This window comes from Camelus ferus, chromosome 4, assembly GCF_009834535.1.
Source record: "Camelus ferus isolate YT-003-E chromosome 4, BCGSAC_Cfer_1.0, whole genome shotgun sequence".
NCBI lineage: Eukaryota > Metazoa > Chordata > Mammalia > Artiodactyla > Camelidae > Camelus > Camelus ferus.
Window position 1 is genome coordinate 34,205,331 of NC_045699.1, and position 10,209 is coordinate 34,215,539.

The window sequence follows — 10,209 nt, forward strand, 5'->3', positions numbered from 1 at the left end:
ATCCTCTGCTACGATGTGAGAGTTTGTGTTCTGAGTTTTCTTTAAAGAGGGTAGTGAATGTAGTAAAACCGGGCCCATTTCAAGTGATCCCAACATATGTGTTAATTGTTTGAACATTTATAAATTCTCTGAAAAAGTAATAAATTGAAGGGACTTTTACAAGAAAAGCAGAATGTGATCTGTGCAGCCCTACATTCACTTCCCTTTGCTTTTAATGTAGTAACTAGTGTCGTGTCCCAAGCACACTAATCAGAGCTTACAAGGTCTTGTGCTGAACTCCACAGCTTACTAAGGACCCGGGAAACTCAGTCGGGGTGAGAGGCGAGGCTGAGGGGTGTGGAGAAAATGGTTAAAAATCAATAGAAGAAAAACTAATGGAGTTGGAATCATTGGCTTAGACAGAAGGTTGGCAGAGAATGTGTTCTAGGAGTGTGCGTGGGTGATGAGAGGGCGCTGGGACCCTTGTATAGGCTTCTACCATCGGCTGGCGTCTCAGCTGTGGAGGGAGTCTACACACAGCCCCACTGCAGGGAGGAAGTGGAGAGAAAGCATGTAGTTCTCCGTGGTTCTAGGAGCTGTTGGTGCTGGTATGCCATAGTCCAGCTGAATTGGGGTAGTTTGTGAGCTGGTAGAGGTACGATTTTGTTGCAGAAGTGCCTCAGTTACCAACTAGATGGTTTAGTCCTAGTCTTGCTCTTTAGAAACTGCGTGTTTAGTAAGAGTATCTAGTATCCACTGAGTGTTTGCGTATACCCGCTGAGGCTGTGCGCTAGCCTCCACGCTGAGAACAGGTTGAGCAGGACAGAGCTTCTGCCCTCAAGGATTTGAGAATCTAGTGGGTGAGGAGAGAGGCGTGCAGCTCGGGGCAGTGTGCACATATTACTAGGAGAACAACAGAAAAAAGCTGGAGGGCAGCCAGATTCTGGAAGAAAAGTGCAACGGTCTGAGGAAGCCTGGGTCGGTAGCAGTGTAAAGGACGGTTGGTAGCAAGAAGAGGTTTCAAATTTGGGTCCCTGCACAAAAATTAACATAGGAATTTAAAGCCAAGTTGATTTCAGGAGAATAAAGGTGACTTTGCTTTCTAGAACAAGTCAAGGTTTCTGTCACTTGGCTGTGCCCTTGGGAATTCTCTTGAGTCCTCACTCCCAGGGGCCATATCAGATCCCACTGACCCTCCGAAACAAATTCCTCTAGATGGAAGGGATGGATGACGACCCCGAAGACCGCATGTCCTACTTAACCGCCATGGGCGCGGACTATCTGAGCTGCGACAGCCGCCTCGTCAGTGACTTTGAAGACACCGACGGCGAAGGAGGCGCCTACACTGACAATGAGCTGGACGAGCCAGCCGAGGAGCCGCTGGTGTCTTCCGTCACCCGCTCCTCAGAGCCGGTGCCGCATGAGGAGGTGAGGCGAGGCAGGAGGAGCAGGTTCTGGCGTTGCCCTTGAAATCCTCTGGCCAGCTGCTTATTCAGGGTGCTGTGGAAGGTATTCCTAAGGGCTGGAGCAGGTACATCTCGGGAGCCTCTCATTCCAGGTCAAAGCCTGTGTGGTTGCGGTTGTGGTCCGTGGGGAAGAGGAGGGGCAGGAACTGAGCACTGGGAGAGGTTGAGCGATCAGCACTCATCACACCGATGCCCTCGGGCATGATGTCATGATGTCGGGCCCAGCTGTCCAAATTACAAGCAGGATGTTATTTTTTAAATACAATATTGTTGTATTTACTTGTAACCTTTGATTAGGTCCTCTCTGTACTCTTAGGTATCCTGGCTTTGTCTTCTCCACCCTACCTTTAACTTTTCTAATCTTGCTAAAACTCCTGAGTGTTTCCCCATCAGTTTCCTTCTCTCTTGTGTTTCCATTTTTCAATTGAGTTCCTGATCGATTGTATGTCTGATCTTGTGTGCTGTGCATCCGAGGGCCAGTGAATAAACAGCTTCTGTGACCCTAGAAATCACATCGACAGGCACTGAGTTAGGACCAGCATTGTTAGTTGCACCTCACAGAACACTGGGATAATAATCTTTGTAGATGAGATTCTCCATCTATATTTGGATAATTATTGCTGAGGACTTCTCTGTAGCATTTTACCTTATTTTGGTGAGTGATTTTATTCTTTATGAAATAGAAGTACCAAAAATATAAGTTGAAAAGAGGAACAGCTCACCATGACAAGAAAATTAGTAAATGTTGCCAGACAAGTTGTAAACAATAAGTTAACTCTTGAATGTCTGCAGATACAGCTCAGCTAATGCTGTAGAGTGTTAACAGCTGTCAGTGACAAGAGATTTTAGACTTTAGAAAGACCTTTTGTTTTTGTACTTTAGAGGAGAGACATGCGTCTAGTTTTGGAAAAACATATCTCAAGCACTTATCAGTAAGAGAATATGCCTGGTATCTGCCTTTTCAGTAAAGAAGCACTGGGTCACTCACTATCTCATCTTACCTAAGTTACGAACTTCTACTTCTGAATTCACACAAGTTTGCAGAACTCCAGCAAAGCAGTTGAGCACTCTCTTCTTTCTGCTGGGATGTTCTGGTTGTGAATGAACCTTTGTGTCTTGTAGAGCATAAGGAAATCCAGCCCAGAGCCACGAGCTCAGATGAGGAGGGCTGCTAGCAGAGATCAACTTAGGGACAATAGCCCGCCCCCGGCATTCAAGCCAGAGCCGCCCAAGGTACGTGGCTGGGAAGCCCAGGCTGGGAAGGAGGAAGCCACCGCCCCCGGAGCTCCCCGCGTAGCCAGGGAGGAGCATGCACAATAAGATGGCGTTGGATTGTGTTTTTGACTCACCGGGTTGGGGTGAAGCCAAAAATTAGGAAAAAGCAAAAAAAAAAAAAAAAAAAAACAGGAAAGGCAGTTTTAGAAGAGGGTACAATTTTAAGACTACTAGTGTTTATTTCATTTTGTTTTGTTGTTTATGTATGTAGAAAGAATAAAAGTTAAATGAAGACTGCATGCCCAGAATCACTTATCTCAGAATCTGTTTTTCTTTTTCTGTCCAGTTAAATTTTTCCTCCCACAACCTGATTTAGATGCCCCCTAAAATCCTTCCTGGTGACTTGCTAAGAAAAACAATCACCACCATTGTTTATGATGCCTCTCATTATGAGGACCATCTAATTGATTTTTTTTAATATTATCCAGAAATCAATGTAGGGACCCATGGGCATATGTCATGTGATTTTTTTTTTACCCATCTCAGAATCAAAGCTATAGCTATAGGCTTTTCCTTATAAGCCAATAAAATTTCTCTCTGTAACTCAATACTTCGGCTAAGAAGAAAATAATAATTGTGTGAGCTCTGAGAAGTAATTAGTGACCTCGTAAAATAGATCCGTGAAAATTTACAAGCAGGCCTGGGATGAAACTATGAAGAAAAAGTGGCTGTTAGCGTGATCTGCTGCCCTCCCCGCTCCCCGCCCCAGGCTCAGGCACCTCTGGCTGGACCTGGGCCTACCCTCCGGGCCAGCGCACGCGCCCTCAGGCTGGGTGGGCTCAGGAGCCACTCTTCCATCCCGAAGCCAGACTTTTTCGGAGGTCTTCTCCAAAATTCTCATCTCTTCTGGTACAAAATGAGGTCTGCTCCACCTCAGGCACACGTGGGCCTCCCAGCACGTCCCCAGCACCCTCCTGGTTTCCTCAAACTCTTAATTCTCTTCTGTAGGAAGTGAGGTAGGGCTCCGGATGCCAGACCAGTGGCCGCGTGCCCTGCTCTATTTGATTCCTTGTTGGAGTGGAATTTGTTGACCACCTTTGGAAACTGATCAGGAAATGGAGTGTATTAAATCACTAATAGATGTCTGAAAATAAATCAGAAGCTCAAGGTAAAACTATGCGTTGCTCTCTGCAGGCCAAAACCCCAAACAGAGAAGACTCCTTTGACTTCTCCAGATCCTACGAATACAAGTCAAATCCCTCAGCGGTTGCCGGTAATGAAATTGCCGGGGCATCTACCAAAGGTTGTCCCCCTCCTATTGCAGCCAAACCTGCCTTTGGACGGCCCATACTGAAGCCCTCCACTCCCATCCCTCCCCCAGAGAGTGAGGAGGCGGGAGAGGGCGGTGAGGAGCAAGACAACGCTCCCAAGTCTGTCCTGGGCAAAGTAAAAATATTTGAGAAGATGGATCACAAGGCCAGGTTGCAGAGAATGCAAGAGCTCCAAGAAGCACAGAATGCAAGGGTAATTGCTTTTTGACCACTTGGTCACCTTAGCGTGCCAACAGTAAGAATTTTAAAGCAGTGTTATTGCAGTGTAATGATTCAAAGTCCTTTTGCCACTGCCACAGACATGAAAAGGATGTTCATGTGCATGATACCAAAGGCACACTCAGTGTTTGTCAGTTCCAGATTGCCACCTGTCAGGGCGTCCATTTTTCTTCCAATCGAGAAAACCTACCATTGTAGGTGAATAAGATTCTGCTCTTCGTACTTTGGAACTTTATATCGGGTTCTGGCACAGGGAAGAGAGACGAGAGAATCGGTGCCTCTTTGAAGTTATTTTTCATGAACACACCTGTTGTGTTTGTTTGCTGAGTGAGATTTAATTTGCTCCCAGGTTTGCCTTAGAAATCAAGCAAACCTTGGTGCTAAAATTGAAAGGCCCATAGATTGTTCTTTTGGGTGTTGTTTGAATTTTTGTGCTGTGTGCACATAAAACCTTTTAGAAGTCAAAGAAGAATTTAAGTAAAGGTCTGTGGAGCCTGTTCTTCCCAGTGGATGTGGGAATTTTCTTCATTTAAGTCTGTCACAACAATTGCAGTGCTTCTGAGCCTTTTTCTTTCTTTCCTTTTTTTTTTTTTTGGCACTAAAAATGCATAACTTAAAATTTACCATTTTAACAATCTTTAAGTGTCCAGTGGCATTAAGTGCTTTCATATTGTTGTGTAACCATCTCCACCATCCGTCTCCCAAACTTTGTCACTTTCCCCAACTGAAACTCCATTAAAGTTACTCCCTAGTACCCCCTCCCCCAGCCCCTTAACCACTGTTCTGCTCTCTGTCTCATGAATTTGACAGCCTCATGTAAGTGCAGTCATGCAATATTTGTCCTTTTATGACTGGCTTATTTCACTTAGCATAGTGTCCTCAAAGTTCACCCATGTTGTAGCATGTGACAGAATTCATTACTTTTAAACATTTTTCTTATTTGACATGGACCACTAGGCGTCACACACAACCCTGGAAACTAGAGAGTTGCTTCTGTTTTCCCTCTTCTCTTTGAAATGGGTTTAGAAAATGGGACCAGCAGGATATGAGCAAGCTGACGGTCTAGTCATTCATCCCTTCCCTCTTGTTCCTTTCTTTCTTTTTTTTTTTTTTTTTTCCTTAATCACCACAGATTGAAATTGCTCAGAAGCATCCTGATATCTATGCAGTCCCAATTAAAACACACAAGCCGGACCCCGGTCTGCCCCAGTACACAAGGTAAGGGCTGCATGGAGGGTATCCGTCTAAAAAAAGGGAGCTTGTCTAGGATTTGGATGCCTACAAAAATTTTTATTCACTTACATTTCAATGTAATAAGGGTTTTGTGTGTGTGTTTCCTGGCCAACTGTTTACTAATTCAATCAAATTTAATTATAAAGATCATAGAGTCAAAATTTCATGGTGGTGTTGATTGTGCGCTAAAACCGACACAGTGTAGTCATAGACATTTCCCCTTAGACCCTTTAGGGTCAGTCCCCTTAGACCCGTTGGAGCAGAGGCGTGTTAAATTGTGTTAGGACGGCACATGGGCAAAATTCCTGGCACTTAGACGCTAATATTTTCTGACTCTTAGCTGGGCTCCTTCATTCCTTTGCGTCACCTAACAAAGTCAGGCTACTTGTGCTGAGCTGTGGTCTGAGGGGAAGGTGACAATCAGTTGACCAGTGTTGGTAAGATGCTCTCTATTTAAAGTGCTTCATAAGCACTGGTAATTATCACAGTGTCTTCTGTGGAGGTTTTACACTGGATTATTTCCTGCTTCTGAGAAAAGAAAAAAAAAATCAGATTTTCTTGCAGCTATTCTGACTAGAAACTGGAGTCTAGTTTTACAGCAATAGAGAGCTAGAGGCAAATTTCTTCTTTACCAATTGAACGGTGGCACAGCGGCCCAGGTGGCCCCTGACAACAAAAAGGATGTGGTATATGTGGCTGAAACTGGCAGAGAATTCGCCCTTCCGGGTGAGCTTGTAGCCATTGAGCTCAGGGGTGGGAAGTCACCCCATCCAGCTGGAGAGTTCTTAGGTCAGAGAGCACCTGGCGGGCCGCCCCTCTTGCTGCCCAGGTGGGCACTGGCCTTGACCTGTCCCTCCCATTCTCACTCCCACTGCTCTGTGAACCTGGAGCATCGCCGCACCTGCACCGGCAGTCAGAGCCCAGACAAGCTTTGGGCTGCATGTAACCCTCTTACTTTGTTAGTTCCAGGCCTCCCGAGCCTCAGAAAGGTCCTGCCAGACTTTATCAGGATCCCAGAGGCAGTTACGGCAGTGACGCCGAGGAGGAAGAATACCGCCAGCAGCTGTCAGAACACGCAAGGCGCGGTTACTATGGCCAGCCTTCCCGATACCGGGACACGGAATTATAGATGCCCAAGGACTGACTCGTCTGCACCCCACTGCTGCCGCCACCTCAGAGCAGCGCTCCCACCAACTGTGGGAGGATGGAGGGTTCTGTCCAGTTACCACACACCATGGAGATGTAGTGGCACCTTCGAGGGAGCCCAGGGGACAGCCAGGGCAAACTCAGAACTTGTGGGACTGGGTCTGGGGAATTAATGGCTTTTTGTTCAGAATTAAGAGAAACACTACAGTCTGATACTGTTACCTGCTTCAGTGGACCAAAATCTATTAATTCTGTTTGCATATTTTTAACATGTATATTAAGAAATGATAACTATTTTTCTTCATTAATAGCTGCCTTCAAGGACAGTTTCAATGAGAGACAGAACGTGAAAAAACAAATAAAAACACTGTCAGACTCAAACGAAATTCAAAGAAGTATTTTAGTACAACTCTATAAGTGCCTTTGATGAGAAGTGTCTTAAATTTTCTTCCTTTGGAGCTTTATGCGAAGCCATAATGGACTAAAACATTTTGACTAAATTTTTATACCAGTTTAATAGCTATGATTTTCTCTGCACCATGTCATCTTTTCAAGGCATTTGTCTTTACAATATTTTGCATAAATTCTGACTATGTATATAATAGCTATACTTGGTAGTTTAGCTATCAGTGCTAAATGGCTTGAAGACCAAGAAGTTGGTATAGGATTATTTTGTTTGTTTAAAACCACGTGTTCCACAAAAGCAGATACTCGAGAAAATGACATTTCCAAAAGTGTGTGTATTGACAACAGTTTTATAACTTAATAAAAAGGAGGACATGGCAATCAGTAAGATGCTTTGTGGTGGATTTCTACACTACTTGTTACTTTTAGTGCAGGTTTTTATTTCAATTGTTGATCATAAAAGTGAGGACATGCTCATTGCTGAACGTTGGAAAATGGAGACACGTGAAAAAGAAAATTAAAAATTACCCACAGTCCCATCCCTCAGATAATTTTGGTGCATTTCCTCCAGTTATGTATTGGTGGATATCTGGGCATGTTGTAGCTGAGAGTATGCTGTGCAGTTCTGTTTCCTACTTTTTCTATTTGAGCGTTGCGCTCAGGTAGTTAAAACTCATGCACTATCATCGCTAATAGGACAGAATCCTAGATCCCGTGACTGCTGCTGCATAAGTAGATAGTTCTGCTCTTGTTGGCTGTTTGGATTGTTTCCAGTTTTTTTACTTCCTTTTACATAAAGTGTACTTCTTTGCATATAATCTATTTTTGTATATCAGTGATCAGCTTTTTAGTCCTCTTGCGCAGGTAGGTTCTCAGAAATGGAATGACTGAGTAAAAACAGAGGACCATTTTTACGGCTCTTGATGTTTACTGCCAAAGTGCTTCCTAGAAAAGTTGTATCAATTTATACTCCTGCATTCACTCTTTAAAGGCTAAATATGTTTAGAATTTAAAGATAGCCTAGGAATTTAGGCTTGTATGAATCAAAAATACCCTGAATTTTGGAAAGGTAAAGAGTCTTGGTTCAGTTAAGGGCTTTTTATAATATGAGCTGACACAAAGGTGGTAAGTTTGTGCTTTAGTTTAAGTTGGAAATTCAGCTTACTCGTAACTTGAGTTACATTGTAAAAGTATCCTTGGTTGTCTCTGTCAATTTGGGTGCTCTAAGTTATAAACCATTCAGTGCAGTCCCTGGAATTTCTGAGCAGGCTTCAAATCTGTGTATTTCATAAATAAAAGCTATCGCTTGTGGATAGAAAAAACATTGGTAAAATGTATGATTTTAGTGTCTGTTTTTTAAATACAGGAATAAGCCCTTTTGTGAACTCAGGGAGGAAAGGAGGCTTTTCAGCAGGACTCTGGCTTCAGCACTTCTTGTGATGCATTAGGCGGTGCAGACAGGAACATGGGACCTCTGTTGCCCAGAATGTCCCAAAGGTGCCCAGCGGACCACCAGTGCCTGCCCCACTCTTTTATAGTTCTTCTCCTTTGTCCTGGGAAGGATTTAAGGCTGCCTACAATGTATGTGGAATACAAGTAAGAAAAAATGGGTGCTAGGCAAATGAGGAAAGAAGGAAAAATACCAGAATAGGAGAGGCAACCATGAGTGAGTGTGGCATTCACTCTACACGTTATCAGGGCTCCTCTGCTTCCAGGAGGCCAGTGTGGGGCATGGGACGTGAAAGGTATGTATTTTGATTCAGAAGCTCCATGGCGAGGGGCGAGGGAGTTGTTCCAGAATTCTCTCCCCTCCCCCTTTTTATTCTGTGGGGTCTCGTTTTGCATCATGTAATCATGACCACTTAGTTGCAAGGAGGATTTTGGTGATCTCTTTCTTACTGTGTTCTCTCATGTAGGGCAATAGCATAATTCCGAGGGCCATTCAGTAGAAGTTTCTGAAAAAAGCACCTGAAACTGCATTGTGGAAACACCTCTCTGCCTTTTGATCTAATCCAACGATCAATCCTAGAGCACTGGGGGCCATTGCCCTCAAATACCAACATGACGTGCATGAAGCTCCAAGGTAAACATGTTATCCGTCTTTCTGCAAAATCCATTTTACTCGGAGGTGAGGGGAGGGCGTTGAAATGCAGGGTAGATCTTGTGGCAGAGGGCAAACCTCACAGATTTGTAGGATAAGATGTGGGACTTATTTGAGGTTTTGCACTCTCAGCGGGTCTCTTCAGGGCACCCTCCGCCCCCACCCTGAGACTTCCCGAGTCTGCTTGGTAGTCCTGCTTCATGTGCAGCATGCTCGGTCTCTCCTGGTTAGAGAATTGCAGTATAACCTTCCTCCCATCCCTGACTTGACTGTTTCTGTCCACCATGATTTTGTTTGGTGGATGAACCAGCAGGGGTGGGGAGTGGGGCAGGGAGATCTTAATTTGGGTAGCAGACCCCACGACCGGGTTCTGGGTGTAAGTCGTTTGGGAAATAAAAGCAAGCTTCGCAATGGGTGGCCAGAACTTAATCCCCCTAAGGAACTACCATTGAATGACATGAAGCACATGTCTCAAGAGTCTTTTCACCCAGGCGGCGGGGGAGCTGGGCTGTTTGTTCATCAACTGGCTTTGGACTTGAACTGAGGGCTGCTCAGTGCAAGTGTGCATGTGTTGGTGGGGGAGAGGGTGTCCTCACCCCCCTCCCTTAGGCAAAGAAATGCAGAGACTGGCAGTTGACAGGCTGGAGCAAGGCCTGAGGGTGGAAGAGCCCTGGCAGCGTGTATCTTGATGGTGACTGGGCTGTGACTCTGCTGAGTCCTCCGAGGTGAGGGATTGTTTCTGCCTAGTGCCTTAGAGGGGACTAGGAGAGACATGGGAAGAACCAGGGAGGAACCTAGGGAGAGGGAGGGGGAAAGCCCACATACCTGTTAGTCAGGGTTCTCCAGAGAAACAGAAACAGCAGGATGTGTGTATGTAGAGGTTTATTTTAAGGAACTGGCCCACACCATTGTGGAGGCTTGGTAAATCCCAAATCTGCAGGCTGGGTTGGCAGACCACCAGGAAAGACTTGTAGTCTGAGTGCAGAGGCGATGGCCTCTGGCAGAATTCCTTCTGGCTCAGGGAAGATCAGTCTTTGTTCTATATTCAGGCCTTTAACTGATCGGATGAGGCCCACTCACATTCTGGGGGACAATCTGCTTTACTGCAAATCCA

At 45.1% G+C, this 10,209-nt stretch overlaps 1 protein-coding gene across 8 annotated transcripts in view; it reads left to right on the top strand.

Annotated features, from left to right (window-relative positions):
• TJP2 (tight junction protein 2) overlaps window positions 1–8,327 on the top strand; it is a 110,761-nt gene extending 102,434 nt beyond the window's left edge. For 4 of the 8 annotated variants that reach the window (XM_032477789.1, XM_032477788.1, XM_032477785.1 and 1 more), the window contains 5 exons: window positions 1,195–1,407; window positions 2,568–2,678; window positions 3,855–4,184; window positions 5,343–5,428; window positions 6,407–7,382. In XM_032477789.1, the coding sequence (XP_032333680.1) occupies window positions 1,195–1,407; window positions 2,568–2,678; window positions 3,855–4,184; window positions 5,343–5,428; window positions 6,407–6,572 (906 nt within the window). In that variant the 3' untranslated portion in view covers window positions 6,573–7,382. Of the gene's footprint in view, window positions 1–1,194; window positions 1,408–2,567; window positions 2,679–3,854; window positions 4,185–5,342; window positions 5,429–6,406 lie in introns of all 8 variants that reach the window. The other 4 variants (XM_032477786.1, XM_032477790.1, XM_032477792.1 and 1 more) reach the window with 2 other exon arrangements.
• Window positions 8,328–10,209: the final 1,882 nt, after the last annotated feature.